Source organism: Neodiprion fabricii, chromosome 1, assembly GCF_021155785.1.
Source record: "Neodiprion fabricii isolate iyNeoFabr1 chromosome 1, iyNeoFabr1.1, whole genome shotgun sequence".
NCBI lineage: Eukaryota > Metazoa > Arthropoda > Insecta > Hymenoptera > Diprionidae > Neodiprion > Neodiprion fabricii.
This window is the reverse complement of record NC_060239.1, coordinates 34,421,483-34,440,753: the sequence shown is the minus strand read 5'-3', so window position 1 is coordinate 34,440,753 and position 19,271 is coordinate 34,421,483. Positions and strand designations below refer to the sequence as shown.

The window sequence follows — 19,271 nt, the reverse complement described above, 5'->3', positions numbered from 1 at the left end:
CCATATGGAATACCCGATTATACACATAATACGTATATATCCGCAGGTGGGAAAAGTTCGAGATAAATCGGAATTCGACACGGATAGAATTCCATGGCATTGATCGTCGCGCGTACAAGCATGCAGAAACAAACGTTATCCTGTAACAAATGTACGTAACATGTACGAATACACATCGAGTTAGTATCCCAGGTACCAAAAGGCGCGGGTTTGCATGCGGAGGATTGCTTTTCACAATTTTAATTGAATCGTTAGAGAGAAAATTCGCGAGGAAGCGAGATGGCGATGGACGAGGGGAACTGCGGGGGTTCAAACCGAGGTAAAGAGATGAAGTATTGTTCCGACGAGCAGCCAGGCAGCGTGATTGCATTACATCAAAAACAACGGAAACTTCTTCGAAAGGCGGAGGTTCGCGGCTGGTGTCTGATAGAAACTAGAGTTTCGCCATGGTTTCGCATTACCCCGAAACCGTTGGTAGAATGCAGATACTACACGAGCTTTCCCGCGTGAAACTTTCACGTCCCGGAAAATTCAGCTCAACCGATTATCGCCGAGATTCACTCAAAGCTTCGTTTATTAACAGGAAGTACAAGATTTTCACTTCGGTATTCGTGTTTTCGTAACAATACCTGCCGGCCGCTGATATCGCGGAAAGTTTCAATTTTCCTTTCCCTCCCTCTCGATTCTCGAAGAAATTTGAGAATGTTTCGGCCATTTTTCGACGCCTCGTCGTGCGGTTGGTACTGTTTTTTATTACACCATATTTAATCTTGCTTAGCATGCGAAATGTGAACCAAAAAATTTTTGAACATACCAAAATATTCGCACTCTGAGAGAAAATCTATTCTAATACAAATCTTAAACAAACTTCGATCTAACGAAATAAATTCTTCTCGCCAATGACAAATGAATCATTCAACAAATTCTTATTCAAGTAAAATATTTCCGTCACAATGAAATCTGAAAATATTTACTTTCTCTCAGCGTAACCGATTTAACTTCGCTCTAAAAAATACTTGCCTTCAGTATGAACTTCAATTTATGTATGAAGGATCGATATTCTCGACCTCGTATGTAATGTATTGGTAAAGTATTGTTTCACCAATACAAAACTTCAATTTATTTCCAGCCTTCTCACCCCGTATTTCCGATTCTTTCCGAAAATCAATTGTACTACGGAAACGAGGATCGACCATCGCAAGAAATCGTACAGGACGAACACACGGTGCGTGGGTGGAAATGTCGAGATTAAATCAAACGGTCATTGTGTTTTCGGTACGGCTGAAAATATACGTTCACACTTTGTAAAGCCGACGGGTGCCAATCAGGAATGATAAAAGTCGAAGGTGTCTCGTCACGTGTCTCGATTGTATACGACACGACGAATCCGCGTAAATTTCGCAGCGTCTCACTGACTGACGGGGAAAAGAAAAGAAGGAGGATAAGAGAGGACCTTTTGTTCAGTGAAGAACAGGGATAGGCCCGTATACACGGAGTCAAAGTTATGCATCGTTTTTCCTTAATAACGCGAATCTCATCTGGCTTCGAGAAGGTCGAACACGAGGGAAAAATAGAAATTTTTACATTCGCGAGGGATACCAGGTATGCGGAGAATAGGTGAGTAAGGAGACTTTTTTTATACTTTGCGGAGATGAAACGTTTCATTTTCTATGCGCGAATAAGTGATTCGCAAAATCGGATCAACGTCACGGTTTTCTTTTATAATAACTACTCGAATCGCGATACCATCGAGTTCGCATTGATTGTACAGAAATTATTCACGGTTATTATACAAAGCTGGAATTCTGAAAAATCTGGATGTATGTGTAATCAGAAAATCATCACCTGCGAGTTCACGAGTCAGGACAAAGTCGCGAAAAAATTTCGCGTCGGCAAATCAGCCATGTGTTGATTACGATATTCTCGCAACGTTGAAAGTGCGTTCTTCGTACTTTTTAAACCTGATTACAGAAATAGAGAGAAATGAAGAAATAAGAAAATGTTGAAACACACGTACGCCCAATTGCTTGAATTATACAATTTATTCACGGTTCGTGCGCAATGAATTATTACTTCAAGTCAATTATTATTATTATTCTACTTTATCCAAATGCCCAGCATTTCTCGCACAGCTTTTGGTTTCCGAAATGCCTTTGAATCGTTATTAATCGGCCTCGAAAAACGGCTTTCTGCTGTTTAACCGCCGTTCAAATACGTTTCAACAGTCGCGAGTTATTCGCGTCAGCCGGAAAACCGTCCGCAGTGATTTTTCCCGTGTTTTGTGACAGTGTTCTCCGATTTTTGACGCCGTGCGGTCGAAGCACTTCACCGAGGCGTGATTCCCGATCAATTCAGCTGCATCCTCGTTGTTTTTGTTCGTTGTGCACGAGGCTCCGTGGTCGAGTGTGCGTTTAACAAACCGCCGCAGCACTTTCCGAGCTTGTCAACAGGTTCTTTCGCCGATTAAGCTCCCCTGCAGTCATTGGCGTTTGTCCAAACGATAGAATTGTTCTCCCAGGCTCTGTTATAGCCAGACACCGACAACGCGACAGGGAAAAGTCGGGGTTAAGAATAAAATCCGGCATTGTGTAACGCGTCGCGATAAAAGATGCGCGACGTTCAAGTTGGTATACCTATAACACATAACGTTAACGTAACGTATTGTTTTTTGGAATGATCGTAATTTTGCAAGTATGTTGCGATTGTTTGGGATTTAGAAAAAGCATTATATAAAAAAATATTGTACTCGTTATATTTTGAAAACTTGAAACTTCTTCCAAGTTATCCTTGAATTAAAAAACGATAATTTTTCTTTCACGTCAACGTTAGTGACTTCAAAAGCTTGTGTGAAAAGAAGGATGACTCTTATCTCGATAGCCAGAAACGAGAGGAAATTTTTGTGTTCTTCACCTCGCGGTATTTTTTCTTCTCTTTGTACGCTACATAAAACTTTTTCATTTCATGTACGCTCCTCGGCAGAATCGGCACGTGGCAGGTCGATGTATCAGAGCGTGGAGAGGAGGAAACGGAGTTTTTATAATCCTTTTCATACGTTCCACCAATTGCCGATCTATCACATTTCACGAGTATACAGAAAAAGAGGAACAGAAAGAAAATCGCAGTGGAAAAAAACGTCAGCAACGAGAAATATGACCAACGATGATAGTGTAGAAAATCCTTTGCGGTTTTGTTCGATCCGTCGCGTCGAAATTGAATGGCAAGCGATTCCGATGCTATAACGAGAGAATTAATCGGCTTACCCGGTTGATGTTGATGTTATTGTGATGAGCTTCTTTGACCCTTGAACAATTCGGTTGAATGAAAATCTCACTGTACGTTACAAGGCATGCTTGAAAAAAGTTTCTCACTTGATTTAAACGGTGTCGATGTATCAAGCTTTTCGGTGAGTATAAAAATTCACATTTTCCTAAGTACGTGTTTTCACAAAACGAGTACCGAATTCACGTCTCCCTCGCGATTTTCCCACCGCGTGAATTTCCTACCAACTGCACTACGCGGCAAGAAAAAATAAACACCCAATAAAACGAAGAACGTAAAAACTTGAACTCCGGCTCTAATATCGCTCCCAGTCGCTAAGCGTTTGTCATTTTCAGAGGGGTTGAAATTGGTCGGGGGGGAAAAGCTCGCGATAGTACGATATTATCACAGTGGCCGTATAAGTTGCCCGCAAGCTCGTTATCTCCGAGCATATATTCGCACGCAGTTCTCATCCACGTTACGCGTTCGGTATTTTACGTGCTTGTGTGCTTTCATGCGTGCGTGTACTTGTATCAAATATCAAAGCTTCGAGGCAGGTACTTACCCCCATAGAACTTTTTCCCACGTGCGATTGATTCCGCGGAGGGAAGATCGATGATCTATCGGGGCGTCAACAACGCTGCATGGCTACAACGACCCCGCACTGACTGAAGACATTTGCTTTAATCTGCTCTCCGTACGTTCGACACAGCGCGAATTCCCACCTGATTTTCGCAACTTTTACGCGTTGCGAATTCGCAAGTGTTTCCCGAGCCTTTCGCACGCGGTCTCACTCCCAGGGGTGGCGCGGCACGACTGTAGCGCGTCTCTGACAGAATCGCTGCCCTCTCTCTCCCTCCCTCTCTCCCTCTCGCTCTCTCCCGCTCTCTCTCTCACCTCCTCACCCCCCGGGAGAGCGAGTTTTGGCGCGCGCAACGCGTCGCGACGCCCGCGGTAATCGGCGCGCGCTTCGCGCCCTCCGCCTTTCACCCTGATGCACAGACGTCGGAAAGCGTGCCGTCCGGCTGTTTGGGGTAGGTTAGGGACGAGATTTATGAACACACCTGTACTGCGTCCCTCTCGCCCTGCCGAATCTCATCCGGTTTTTTTTTCCTCCGACCCGCCTCCCCCTGCCGGTACCGCGAATCGTTCGTTCGCTGTTCGGGATTTTCGGGTGGAGATGAGACTGTATGAGAAAGATTGGGAAGAAAAAACCGGACAAGTGCGAGTAGGACTCGCCGCCTGAGGGTTCCGTACAAACTTAATTATTACTTTTTTTTTATGTCACGTAACTATACGAATTAACTATTTTCGGACCTTTTCTTTTACTTGTACCGTGAGGCCCACCTTCTCGCCAAATTTTATGATTCTAGGTCAACGGGAAGTAACCTACAGGTTTTGATGAGTGAGCTTGTGAGTATAAAAATATGTGACATGAATGACCGTATCTTTTTTGATTGAATTTTTTACATTTTCAAGGGAACGTAGACCGTGGTATTTGATATTAATTTCAAATTGATACCACTACCCGTTCCTGAGAAAGAGAGTCTTGACGGAGTGACAGACGGACGAACAACAAAGTGATCCTGCAAGGGTTCCGTTTTTTCCTTTCGAGGTATGAGGGTTTCATAAAAATTCAGCGGTCACACAATAGAATCGAGTCATTTTCAAAAACGCTAAAACTTGTTTTACAGAATTTTTATATCGTAGAAATCCGAAATTTATAGAAAAGTTAAAATGTAGAAAGATCAAAGTACGAAAAATTGAAACAGCCGTACAATCGTCAAAATCGGATCTTTGAACGAAGAAATTTTGTATTTGAACGAGTATTTATGCAGATGAAATAAAAAGAATGAAATGTCGCATCTTTTTTTTTTTTTTATCAATCAATAATTAATTGAAGTACATACAGAAGATTTGAAATTAAAACTATAAATATTACAAAGTCAGAGAAATCACATTGCCTGTAACATTCGCAGTCATCTTTTTTGGCGAAAGATGAGAAAATGCCATTTGGTTGCTTTATGTATCACTACTTTATATCCAAATAAAAAATTGATTTTTTTTTTACATCCAACGACCCTATTCTAACAATTGTGTGTTTCGATTTGCTGTAATGATCTTAAACATTATGACGATTCTACATTTCCGATTTTGATACTTTAACCTTTCTACGTTTCGACTTTAGATCAACGTTTTTGAAACCCTGTGAAATAGATTTTCACATCTCCGGAAATTCGATACAGCGACACTACTACTTTGTAATTTTACATTTTTACCCCCACCCGTATTTTACTTCTTCTACGTCACGGTTGCGTACAAAGTTCGAAAATGTAGATTTTACATCTCCTGTGGTGAATATATGGACAGCGCTTTTTTGGTGTTAAATCTACAACAATTGAGGTAACACAAAACCGATGATGAGAGTTACGAAAGCAATAGTAATAGTTACAATATGCTTACGTAGATCTATCATAATTGATGTTGATCTGACACCGAAAACGTACTGTCAATGTATTCGTCACAACAGATGTAAAATCTACGTTACATATTTTTCCCTGCATGTTTTCAAAATTCGCGCTATATTTAAAAATCGAAATTCTCTGTAATTTTTTCGAAAATTTCCTCAGAAACGATGAATAAACAACAGCGTTAACTTTTGCGAAATCACAATACCGGCACTTTGTAACTTGTCATCCTGATGAAATGGTACTTTCTCCGAGTAATTATTTCGGAACAAAAGACGTATAAGATTGAAGCTGGCGTTGATCCTGATATACTTTGGGAAGACAGCTTTCTCATTGACGGTGTGACTGTGGGTGTACTATATTAGGTATATACCTAATCTAACTGTGAGAGATGCCGCCTCACAAATAACGACTTTTACATTTCATCATTATACATTTGAGAAGACTATAATATAGTCAATCAAATCTCTCGGGATATTCTGCCCGATGTATTATGGGTACGTCTTACTTTTTATGATTGATGAGCAATTTCTGTATTCAAGGAATAAAATTAAGCTGTCTCGACTCGTTCCATTTCTCTGTTGGCTGCAGAGGTTGTAATCAGTCCGAAATTAACTGTGATTAATTGTAAGAGTCGGTTTCAACACTCGCGCGCCGATCAGTAAATACAACATTTTACATTCATAGCATCAACGGGACTTTACGACGAATTCATTTGAACGCATAAATTTCATTGTATTAAAAAAGTTTTCAAACTAAATTACTGCGCAGCTGTTTCGTGCCGGATCTCTGGTCGGAATGTACATCACGGCGTATCGAGCAAACAATTTCAATCAAACTGACACTCGATTATAATTTATGTAAAAACGATTGACAATTCCGTAGGTGGTTCGGTAGAATTATACATGCAATTTTTATGCCGTCTCTTTTTAGAGTCAGAGTCCAGGTGGCGATTCCGATTCGATTTTTATACTTCCGAAGATCGCCGGAGATCGCGATAAAACATTTATCGCAAATTGTTCTGGAGTCGATTGTTGATGACAGAAGCCGATATACGCATTAGCCGAGAAACGGAAGATGATAGGCTCGGAGAGGGGAGGAAAGAATTGTAGAAGGAGGTAGAAAGTTGTAAGAAAACATAGAACATCGACAACGCGCAATAACGAAATAACGAGAGTTGTCAAAGTTCGGAATTCCAACTCAATAAATTGAATTTTGTTTCGTCCAACGAAACGGCGAGGAATTGATAAGGATGGATATGGGATAGAATAGAGAGAATCGTCGATCATCTCGGATCGTAAACAGCACATGCACAGGCCGATATTATCTTCGTGTGAGAGTGAGATAGAGAGAGAGAGAGAGAGTTTAAGACTGTGTCGGACATCTTTGATGGTGCGTGTCACACGCTCATGGTATTAGTACGCCTGGCGGAAGCGAGGGGGAGAAAAAAGGAAGAAGGGAAGGGAAGGAGCGGGACGAGGTGGAATGCGCGCACCTCACTCAGACAATAAAGGACGAAGGATAAAATAAAGGATAGCCGACTGGGATATGTGCCTCGGGCGGTGCGCCGCGTCTATCGCTCGCCAATATCAGCGAAAATTGAAATAGTCGCGATATTTCTTTGAGAGAGAAATAATAAAAGAGAGAAATAGGGTTTCGAGATGCTGCTGCTGCTGCTTCTGCTCGTGCACCGCTGAAAACCGTCGAGGTACACCAGCCGGAAGAAGCTGGAGGAGGAGATCGCGGCTAGCTAACACCCTGGATAAATTGAGGTGTTGGCTTTAGGTGTTCTTTACAATCAGATTTCTCACCCGGCGGCTCGACTATCGCCCGATGAAATTCACCTTCTTTGTCACCGCGCGTCCCTCGGTTCTTCCGGTTCTCCGGCTCATTGTACTTTTCGTTCTATCCCACCCTATTCTCGGCCTCGATTGAAAATAAAAATGTGATTACCGAATCGAGGACAAGCTCTTAAAGGAACGAATCTGAAGCCGAGACCTGCTGCAGGCTTCAAGATGAATCGGAACCACAGTCTGGATCAAGAGATAGGAGATGAGAAAATACCGTTTGAAAAATCGCCGGCAAGGTTGATTGAACCAATGATGTTACAGTCGATGCCAACGAAACGACGTACCTGCTAGGTATATGTTACAAAAATGAACGTGAATTGATTCGAATAATACAAGCTGAGATATAAACGATTTGAGAAAAGATTTTGGATTTGCTGAAATCTGGTTTACACCTGATTTAAACTGTCGTCGATTCGCCAAAAACAAGCCTGAGCACCGAGTGTTTAATTTTGCAATCACAGCCGGCGGAAGTTGATTGAGAATACAACCCAATCGCAAGGAACAAGCTAACTTTCGAAATTCGGTGTAAAATATTTTCAAGATTTTACGAGAATCCATTCGTATTGTCTCAGGTAATGCGTATTGTTTGTCAATTTATATTAAAAGAGCTCGAGGCAAGTTGCAGGGGCTCTGAGAGAAAAGTATAACACGGTTTCCCACCGCGAGAATTGTAAACTTTTTAATTGGATCAGATCGCTATTCTATATATTACTTACTCACTTACTTATACTTCTAATTTTACGAATTTTTTTCTGCCATTTTGTAAAACTGTGGCGATCTCATGAAGTGAGAAAATATCCTCGGCATGGAGATGAACATTTTTAAAATCAACCTCTGTCGTAAAATCAAACGTTTGAAAACACATTTTTATGTCACGGTTTCAAAATGGGATGAAAATGCTAAAGACTTTTTTTTTTGATATTCTGCTATCAAAATGAAAAGTTCTTGGAATTCAATTTTAATGATGGTTTCTTGCAGTAAAGAAAAAAAAGAAAAAAAACTCCATTCTGGTAAAATTTGATAATTTTTCTGTCTCAAGGATAAAACGAAGGAAACGATGATGAATTCGAAGAACCATAATTCCGTAATTTCCCTAAATAAATAATGTATTTTATTCAAGGTTCCTGTTGCAGGAGTTCTTATTATTTTTCTACGAATTGAGCATCGTTTCCTTTGTTTTACTCTTGAAGAAAAAGAAAAGCGAATTGCACCATGACAAAGTTAATTTTCCGTTTGTTTTTCACTACAAGAAACCGCTATTTATGCAATAAAATGAATTAAATTTTTTTTAAATTATTTTCATTACATTTTTGAATCATGATAAAAATATGTGTTTTCGAGTTTGCAAAAAGTTTCACGGAATTTAAAAATGTTCACATTCGTGTCAAGAATATTTCCTCACCTCGCGAGGTCGCCACATATTTACAAAATAGCGGAAAAATTTCGATAAACTTGCAGGTATTATATTTGACCGAAACAAACCAAAAATTACATTGGACATCAGAACTCCCAGGAGGTCAGGCCGATGCCCGTTTCTTTGAAGTGGAATGCCCCATATATATATATATATCTAAAAGACAAACGGCCAACTTCTATTTCGAAGTATACGCGCATGGTTGGGTGCAGATCGGTGGTATTGTACCCACTGCAACCATTCACTTCCCCCCCGAGGGACAAGTACTTACTTTTGTTTGTTTACCAAAACCCGTTCGCCTTTATGTTTATCTCTGCGTAGATATCTATGCCGTATTTACAAATGCTTCCACCAAGTCAAGCGCTTTATGCCGTTTAATATTGTGGGCATGTTCCTCCAGCTTCGCGGTAAGGCGGTTGTGGAAGAAGGTACGCTACGGTTTGCACTTCGGTCCAGGTTCTCCGGCGATGGATGCAGAGGTTTCCCAGGTCTGTGGAAAAGTTCGCACACAGACGGAAGTAGCACCGCGTCTTCGTCGCACTTGCGTTTCGCCGGTGTTGGTAGTACAACAGCTCGTTTACCACCGCACCGGTACAAGTCGGTATTATGTATACCTACGAAAAGCAGCCCGCGTGGAGGAGAGACAGCGAAACTGTCGAGGAAATTCTCCTCAGCCCCAGGCATCGGCATTTCGTAAGTTTAATATTGCTATCAGGATGCCGGTTTACACCCCCCGGGGAATTTGCGGCCATCGCGGACATGGAAACTCCCAGCCCGTCGCTTTGGAACTCGTCTACGACAGAAGAAGGGTCCTCCCGATGATCGTCTCGGGTTCTAGCCTCACCCGCACGTCAGACAACCACTAAAATCAGTCCAAACGATATTTTCCACGCAACTTGAGGCTCCCTCGCTCCCTCCGCTCATCTATCCACCGAGAGTTCAACCCTGCTTGACGTCAGGTGTACACCTGGTGGGTTGGAAGCCGCTGATACGTTGGACGAAGTCGCGGTCTCCGTACCTGGGTTCATTCGAATTCAGTCGCGTCTTGAAGGCAGCGACGCGGTAGCCACATTTCGTTCAAAAACGTTGAATCAACTATTCGTTTACCCAAAAGTTAGCGAACGAAGTGAAAAACCTCCAGCTCAGTTTGAAGACATCAGTGCTCAGCAAGCCCTATGCAACGTCTCGTATTTGTCACACGCGTGGATGATAAGACTAAGTCTAAATCGTATTTGGTTATAGAGAAAGGGGGGATTACACAAGTTATCGCGGGTCGCTAAGCGGGAGACGCAAAAAGCCGCGACGATAACCGCAGACTCTGGCTAAACAAAGCGCGATAATCCGCGTGGAGTTAATGGGGGGTAGTACGTGGCGTCTTTAATTTGAAATAGGATCCTTTGTCTCCGTGCACGCGTCGTCCTCTCGATGTTTGTACCCAGTGCCGTTGGGGTGCCGGGACATACCGTGGGTTTTACTACTAGCTCCCTGCAGCTGTTTGTACCGACTCTGCAGGTTCGTCTGCTCTTTCTCCTTCCCTGTCTCTCTTCTCTCTCCGACTCCTCAGCAGGGACTGCTGGCCCTTTGAAAGCCGAACTACAAATAGCACTCCGGCACTCGCGGCGAGAACGCGCTTTTCAAAGAACCGGGAGGAAGCAATGCGCCCGTTTTTTTTGGTCTTTCAATATATATATACATTGTTTTATTTATTTTTTTCGTACAACGCAGAACTGAGTACCTCGATTATAGTTCCATCAATAAGACATGGTTTTAATCACCTTGGGACTGGGCCGTCCGGTGGTCCTTTTAATTTCCTGAGAAGGCGAAGATAAGAGGTCTTTCTTAGCCCCCGGGCCGAAATCCACCGGAGGTTGCCAGGATGTCTTATTCTGCTTTTTATCCTGATTTTTTTCCCCAGCTTCCGCTCGGGTTCCTTATAGTCCTATTGGCTGAAGACCGGTGCGCGGGACGAGGTCCGTCCGATCCCAAAGAGCGTATCTTTAATCTCGTATAATTGTGTGACTTTTACGTGGCTTTGCCTTGTATCTCGACTCCCCAAGGCGGGATGACGCGGAGGGGGGAGGAGGGACGCCGAGGGATGTTGAGAGATCGAGATCGCGTGTTTCACTCGCGTTTCCTTCCTCCATACTCGAATCCGCTTTCCCGTTTCTGCTGCCCCTTGCTATTTACACTCCCACTCTGATTGTGAGCTTTTTCCGGAGCCAAGGGCTTCTAACCTCTCGACGCTCGGCTTTGATTACGCCAAAGTGTTTTTATATCAAGGTCAAATTTATCGCTATAGCTTTAACGCACTTATTTCCCAACGTTTTCGCCGCGTTGCCTTCTGTGCAGTTCTTCCCGGTGAACAAGCAGCTGTTTTCTCTGATTCCACGAATCTTACATCACGAGTAATTTCACTCGACTCGCAACATTTTGTCGGAGAGCTCGTAATTTTACGAATTCATTTGCAATCCTCTTAGTCAACAAGCCGCTAATTCAAATCAAAGAGTACTTAACGATCATTATTCCTCGTTTCTTTTTACTAATTCATACTTTTTACACGGTACTTTACAGTTCTTGCAGGCTGATTATCACACGAAACGATTGCCTCAATATCAAGGAACACACCCAGAAAATATTATTCATATCAGTACAATTTGACCGGAATATTCCTATGCGATACGCGTAATAAGGTTTGATGTTTTAGAAGCTTCAAAAGATTATATATATGATATTTCAATGAACTCTATGTATTCTCTTGTAAACTCGAATCAACGATTCGAATTTAGTCGCATGCAATTTTTTAATTGATCTAATGAATTTTCCTGAGACATTTGCATTCAAACAAATTATTTTTCTGGATCCAACAAATTGCTGTTTCAATTTCCCTCTGTGGCTTTGCATGTGACGTCGATGTGACTGATAATTGTGATTTACCAACTTTTGGAATGCAAGAAACTCTTCGACTTTGTATGTTTAATTGACGTTACCTGTTTAACCATTCGCCGTTTGATCAACGATGAATCAGCTTTTTATACATGTTCTTGGTACGTTACTCACGGTTTTAATGGTTTGGCTTAATTTTTGGCGAGCTTTCTTCTCTTTCTCGGCCCCGCAGCAGCCGAGTGAGAGGCCTATTATAGTAATTTTCCCCACCTACAACGTCCCCTTGGGTTACATTCCACACGGTCAGTTCGAGGGCAAATACCACCGGACCTATACCTATTATGTACAGGCGCGGGGTGTTTGTTCAAATTGAGAGGTAGCCGGTGAGTGAGGTGAGGACAGGCGGGATAAGGATTGGGGTGAGCCAGGAGAGCTCGTGAGAGAGAGAGAGAGTGAGAGAGAAAGAGAGAACTGCAGAGGGGGAGGAAGAGATAGAGGAAGTGAGAGAGAGAGAGAGAGAGAGGGAGTGAGAGACGCGGACGGATTCAGGATGAGGCTGAAGGATTAATTTCCTCCTTGAGAAAGCTTACCCTCAAGTTATGAAGCCGGCTAAACTCCGGCCGACATCGTCGGATAAATGTTAATCAACCATTTATCCTCATCTCTGCCACGGGCATCGCGGCCTTCACAAGGCCGCGCTGCGGCCGGTTTGTACAAGCGTCCCTTAGTTTGAATCTGAAAGATCAAACAAGGCATATCCCATTACAATTGCACACCTTGCTACAGCCTTTTAGATTTACGCGGTTTGAATAACCGTGTGCCTTTATATAACGGAGCAGCAAAGATGGAGAGGAGAAAAATGTAGAGGTGGCTAAAAGCAAACTCGACGCAGAGAAACAGGGAAAAGAAGAAAAAGAAGAAGATGAAGAAGACGGAGAAGTAGAAGAAAAAGCGAATGCGAAAGCCCGGAGAGAAAGAGACAAAGGGAAAAGTGTTTGTTATTCGCCGGAACAAAGTCACCTGGGAGTAACAGCGCGGAGCAAAACCAGAATATCATGATAATGGAGTGAGCCAGTAAATAAAAACTAAAAATAAAACTATAAAAGTGGTATGGTAGCTACGTATAAGAGCATAGTGCAAGAACGCAGACACACGAAACGAGTGCCACGGCAGTGGGACGCTAGGTGAGAGACCGAAGGCCGGGGATGAATTCCGGAGGAGTTGTTTTAAAATCTTGCCTCCCGTAGAGTCGAATTGGTTGAGTGCATTATGTATGCCACGTGAAAACTAGTTACAGCTCTATAAAAGTAGCGAGTAAGAAAAAGTTGCGGATAGTCGGTCGCTGGAGGCGGTCGTAACGACGTTTTACGAACACCTTCAATTGCCCGCGTAATTCAAACGCCGGTTTCACACCGCGAATCATGAGTAGATGTAGCTGGTATACGGTACACAAGTATTGTGTATCCCAGGGCTTTATTACACTGTGTGTACAAGCCGCGGATCTACAGTGTAATCTCAAGGAGTAGCTCGAAGCTCGCGACGGACGCTGGTGGGTACACAGAGCTAGGTGATTTTTAAAATCCCTTCACGGAGTCTGAACGCGCCTACGTGCACAGGCTCGAATTAATAAACTCCCGCGCGCGCCTCGCTCTTCGGGATAATAATGAGATTTCGGCACATCCCGGTATACAGAGGGAATAAGGTACCTACCGTAAGGTGGGTGCGCCAAGAGAAATGAAGATTTACCGCAAACCGCGAAATGTTACCGTGCTCGATGCCGGGCGGGAATTTCGCGATTTTCATATTTAAGGTAGTTTTGCACTGCATAATATGACCGACGCGTCCTTCCGTTTTTGCTCCGAAACCCATCCCTGCGGTCCCGGAGGTGCTGATTCAAACAAATTCAACCTGTAACCGAATAGAAATACTCGGCTAATACATATTCAAAACTTTTACGCGTTCGTGCTCGGTTTGCCGAATGATTCAACCCGTTGAAGTCAGATAGAACGGGCGTAGTTTGTCAGTGGAGAACGAGGCGCGAGTTTGCGATGTAATACGTCGGCGGATACGTACAAAGTTTGCCGGAATGCGGGAGAGGATAAATTAAGCAAGAATGAGATTGAGTTTCCGCGGTGCATTTACACTGTATCATGTGTCCCAGAGTGTAATCAATATGCCAGCATTGAACTTTCAATTAGTGTCACTTAGCTCGACAAACACAGCCGCTCCTCTTCCGAAACCACGACACGTTCCCGGGGAGACGTAAAAGCACGATCATTGACGCTCAAACTTGAAACGTGCAGATGTGTATCATTTCGCGAGCGAAACTTCGGGCTGACTGACTGTCACTCGTTTCTCCCAAATCGACCATCTCCAAGCCGTGAGATTGGCATCGATATTCATTTCATCATGTTCAGCTCTGTTTAGGAACGTGTTATCCAGACGCGACGTGCTACTGGCATAACATATGCACCTCAAAGTAAATAGAGTACCTGCTACTCGTGTAGGCGGCGGATCCTGCTGCAGACGTGGAAGAACGTGCCTTACTCCTTGCCGCAGGATTTACCACAGTCCGTACCTACATGAATCTTTACAGAAGGTCACAGAAACATGCACCTGCGAAACAGTTTCGCTGCGGTCGAGAACGAATGCGTACGTTCATTTGCCAGGTGGATGGTGTAGGGTCGAAATTTTCGAGGTGGGGTTGGTTCAATGGGGAAGAGAAATTTTCTTTCACGTTGTCGAGAATCGGAGTTCCCAACCCATCGGTGGAGCAACACTTGCATGCAGGAGTATTGAGCGAACTGTGTTCAGTCCGCGTTAATTTCGTCGTTAATACGTGAGCCGACAATGCGGACGTGAAGGAGAGCAGGATGGATGAAAGAAAAAGCCGAGCCGTGGGCGGGTAAGAGAACGGAAGGAAGGAAGTAGGTGGGTTGACTGCATACAAGACCGCTCTGGGGCATGGCTTAAAATTAAAGACAGAGTCAATAATCTGTGACGTCCAATAAAGACCGGATTTTCCCAGCTCGGATATTCCTCGCGGTGCTTCCGGGAGTTGTTTAGGCAGGACGACACAGGTCTTGGAACAGGGATGAAGGTCGTGTACCTACGAGGCGAGAGGGTTCCTTCCCTTACGTTGTATACGTACGATATTCGTTATTAATAACACCTTTCATATAATAAATCGTTGGTGCGGATTAATTTTCGCCTGCCTTCCGCGGCATTCTCTCCCTACCTCGCCTCTCTCTGCCCTGCAACCTACCCGCGAATAACCCAGCGAGGACTGCCAAAGGCAGACTGTACACAACAGCACGCACTTACACGTGTATATCCATACAATTTTGGTTGTGCCTATGCGCCCGTAGACGAGGGTGGATACAACACACCTGAACTGAACTTATACCGGTTGCGCGCAGTGGTAGACGGCGCGTGGTTTGAAGGATCCGTTACCCGGTTTGCGGAAGGAACGCGAGCCGGTCTTATCGAAAGACGTCTTAACCATGTGGTGGATAGTTTACATAGTTAAGAAACTAGAGCCGATGAGAAGGGGCCCGCCCGCCTAATTGGCAGCCTAAATAATTAACAAGCCAGGAACGTTGGATAAACACTCTCAAGGATCAACTTGGTCAAAGAGTAACCCCGCAGAAGTTGGAAGGATGCTTTGCGTGTGTGGTTGTTAGCGGCAGTGTGCGCAGCTCGAGTCATCCCTTAAACCTAAAACTTCACCATCTTACGCCGAATAAATTACAATCCACGACCGAGGTGCACTTCAGCGAAACTCCTACCAAGCCCCATGACCCAGATATTGGCACTCGAAACTGCGACTCGAGACACCCGTAACGCTTGAACGATTTTTGCCCCTTAAGTTTGGCTGATTGTGAGCACCGGAAGCGATGATCGTTGGACTCGTGATTTCTTTGTTTCGCAACTTTGCAGCGGTACTTTAATTTCCAGTAAAGCTGATACCGTTTCCTCGGAAATCCCCCGAAGTACGGAACCGATGGTAACAGAAACTGTAATTGTCTCCGCATTGAAGCCCGGTTGAAATTGATACTACCGGACGAACGACCACGAACGGTGCCGAACCTTTACCTGCAAAGCTCAACGCACTTCCTGGTCGAAGTTATTGGTCGGTGGGATTGCCGGTCCTAGTGTCAACCGCAATGCCGCGGCATGTCGATTTGGTAATTAGTGGAACAGCGTCGAGTGCAAGTTACGACCCATCGATGGATTTGTGGGTGATTTGGGGGGATCCGGATACGCCGCGGCGGCCGTTCCCCGTAGGATGTTGGAAGAGGCGCGTTGCGTATCCCAAACAGCTCCCTGGGTCTAATCGATATCCGATCGCTCGAGCGATACGTCAAGTACATCCCTTGGTTGACCGCCGATCGTCCTGGATGCAGGCGCGGAACGAGCAATGCCAATAATTAACTAAGTTTTCCATTAATCTTTGCGTGGCCAGCTGCGGGCACATGCTTTCTGCACTCTGACGATATTCTCGAATACGCTTTTCAGCCATTATCCTTTTGGCGTACGGGAGGAGAGATGATGAAACGACTTTTTGAACACCGAAAACCGAGGGACTCGGAAAATTCTGCGACACCAGACCAATCTTCCTCTGAAACAATGCCAGACGAGTTTTTCCCTCCCAGGGTGGGTCTCAATCAGACTATGAATCGCGTATAAAGAGCGACCGTCGCTCACATAATACAGGCACTTTTACAATTCCGGAATAATTTTCTCCGTCATTCACTCAGTCGACGACGAAAGTCAGTGGTCGCAGTCGTTGTTGCCAATATGTGTCGGTCCGTAGCAGATTCTTCACGGTATATGAGTAACCAAATGGTATCCAGTCGGTGTTTCCGATCATTTGCGTAGATCTTCACCAGCTCTCATTGCGATGCAATACAGTGATAGCTCAGCGATGGGATGATAAATTGATAGATCCGTGTATGCAGGAAAGGTTGTTGGGATTATTTGCCGTCGAGATTTAAGTGTTTGCTTCTGACGTCCGTAGGTAAACAAAAAGGTGAAGAATCGCGGTCCGTTTTTCCTGGACGTCGCACATGTGTGTTGTTTTTTGTATAGTACCTATTTCAGCAGGTTCGTGGCGAGACCAGACTGTGTTCCCAGAGTTTTCTCGCGGATTCGTAAATAAAGTTAAAAATTGTCTCGGAGCGGGGCAAGGAGAGCTCTCTAAATTGGTTCTATCAGCGCGTTCGGTTGGTCCTATATCATGCTGGAACCAGCGGCCACAGAGAAGGAACACCTCCATCTTTCAACGTCAGTGCAGCCTAGGCTGCTACAACGCAACACAGCGCAGCCAAAACGTAACCCAACCTTATCTGCCCCTCGCCCCCATCCACCATCACCGGCATCGTCGCCGCCGCCGCCCCGGGAACCTCTGAGCTGCTCGATACCCAATCCAAGTTTTTCTGTATCCCTTCTTGACTGGCCTATCGCCGACTGATTAGCCACAGCTTGATTTGACTTGATTAATAGCTCCGGCCTGTGTACGGTGCCACTGCCATTCGTCCAGCCTTTTACCTCGGTTCCCTTACCCCGAGAGAGATGAACTTATTTTAACCGAAAGCTGACTCATCCTCGTCCTCCGACTCCGCACACTCGATACAGCTGACGCAGGTAATTACTTCCCTGAATTTTCCTTACTCTGTTCATCCACCTTACCCTTCGCCCGGCTGTTTGTTATACGGCTATCACGACGAATCGGTGATTGGCGATAAGAGGCCTGCAGGCAGCTTCTGGAGCAAAGTCTCAGACGGGGGAAAGATAATTAGCAATAAAAGAAACAACATTAGCTCCTTTGAGCGGCTGGAATCACGTATACCTTATTCCGGGCTGTACCTAGAACTGTGGCGGGGATTAGGCTGGGTCTGACTCCGGCTTTGCCTCGGCTTTGGGGACGGCATCGAGGCGAATTCCACTCGGCTTCGGAGGGATCACGTAGCGGCAGCGTTCAGGTTCGGTCAGGTCGCTTGACTTCTTGGCGAGATTAGCTTGGAAACAGATAACACCGCAAAAGACCATCGCGTAGCCCGCACCATGCCTCACTCTCCCTTCGACCTCAACCTTCAACCCTTCCAAATCCAATCCTCTCCGCAGTCGGTTTGCCTCGTCTAGTGGGCACCTACAACGCTAAGAGGATGCGAGAAATCGTCTGTGGGGCAAGAACTTTGATTATCTTTCCGGAGAGATCCGAGCGGAGCCGCGACACGGGCTTGTAGCTATCGGCGCGAATGACTCTCTGCCCCCGAGAGATGCGGCGTGTGTTGTGGTACCGCAAGTTTTCACCTTGCTACATCCAAGGCATATGTTTGTGTACTTGTATGGGGCGCCTACAATCTGGGATCGAGGTGATCTCGCCACGGATGTATCGTCCTCGGTATATATGGAAGGAAATTCTGATCCTTGTGGCGCGAGCGGCACCACGCTTGGGTTAGCTAGTGGAGGGTTTGGATTCCTCGTCGTGGAATTCTCAAGCTTCAGGCAGGTGCGCGGAGAAGTTGACTGGTATTCGCCGAATAGCAGCTTAGCTTCGAGCCTTCTTCGGGAACTGATTGTGGGTAGGTGTATCAGAATCCTTACGAGCGCTCCGAAATTGCTTTGGTGATGTGAAAACCAACGACGAATATCTTCGGCAGAAACTTGTTCCGCTCATATGGAAGGCGAATGTGGTGAAACACTTTAACGTTCTTCGGTCCGTTTCGATTGCATTGTCGATTTCTGCGACCAGTCCTGCAATACGTAGGTACACTGGAAACTTCACCTTGGAGTTCAGAGCTTATTTTTCGGGAAAAAAAGATACACCTTGAGAGTGTTGTAGCGCAGTTATTACTAATACAGTACGTATTAAGTTCACCGACAGACACCGACACTTCTTATCCGCATGAAAATTGATTTGTCTATTTATTTTTCTACCTCTAGTTGTGGAAATCGACTCATTCAGAACGGAATACCGGTAACTGACACAGAGACTAGCTGTACATACATATTATACGGTAACTTCGTCAAGCCTTGTTTTATCGCAACTTTTCATTCAACTTCACCGATCTATGTCTGACGAGCCTCGGGGTTGGATTACCCTTCTATAATCGCCCCACCTATCCATGACACTAAAGTGACGCAGGGACTTTGAGCTTTAAAACTTTATCGTCTCATTCCATACATCAAATATGCATTTAGGTACCGATCCATACTCATAATCGGCCGATGACTTCATTTTACGCAACGTCAATCCGCGGTGCTTTCGGCGAAAAACAATCGCTACCTACACGAATCTCCCATATTTCTTCTTTGCAATCCCGTCATTCTCTAATTACGGAAAGAGTTGAAAAGCACGCATACGGCTCACCTGCTACAAAACTTGAATATTTC

General features: G+C 44.6%; 2 protein-coding genes across 4 annotated transcripts in view; one reads left to right on the top strand and one right to left on the bottom strand.

The window, feature by feature from the left end:
- Window positions 1-19,271, top strand: part of LOC124184092 (4-coumarate--CoA ligase 1) — a 73,819-nt gene that overhangs the window by 34,376 nt on the left and 20,172 nt on the right. The window lies entirely within an intron of this gene.
- LOC124184229 (lachesin-like) overlaps window positions 1-19,271 on the bottom strand; it is a 99,496-nt gene that overhangs the window by 63,108 nt on the left and 17,117 nt on the right. Inside the window, exon 2 of one of the 3 annotated variants that reach the window (XM_046573902.1) lies at window positions 12,464-12,608. The exons of 1 other annotated variant lie outside the window; for it this stretch is intronic. Coding sequence is in view for 1 of the 2 variants with exons in the window: in XM_046573826.1 (XP_046429782.1) it covers window positions 3,824-3,829 (6 nt within the window). In the remaining variant the exon portion in view is untranslated. Of the gene's footprint in view, window positions 1-3,823; window positions 4,063-12,463; window positions 12,609-19,271 lie in introns of those variants that run through there. One more of the 3 variants, XM_046573826.1, reaches the window with a different exon arrangement.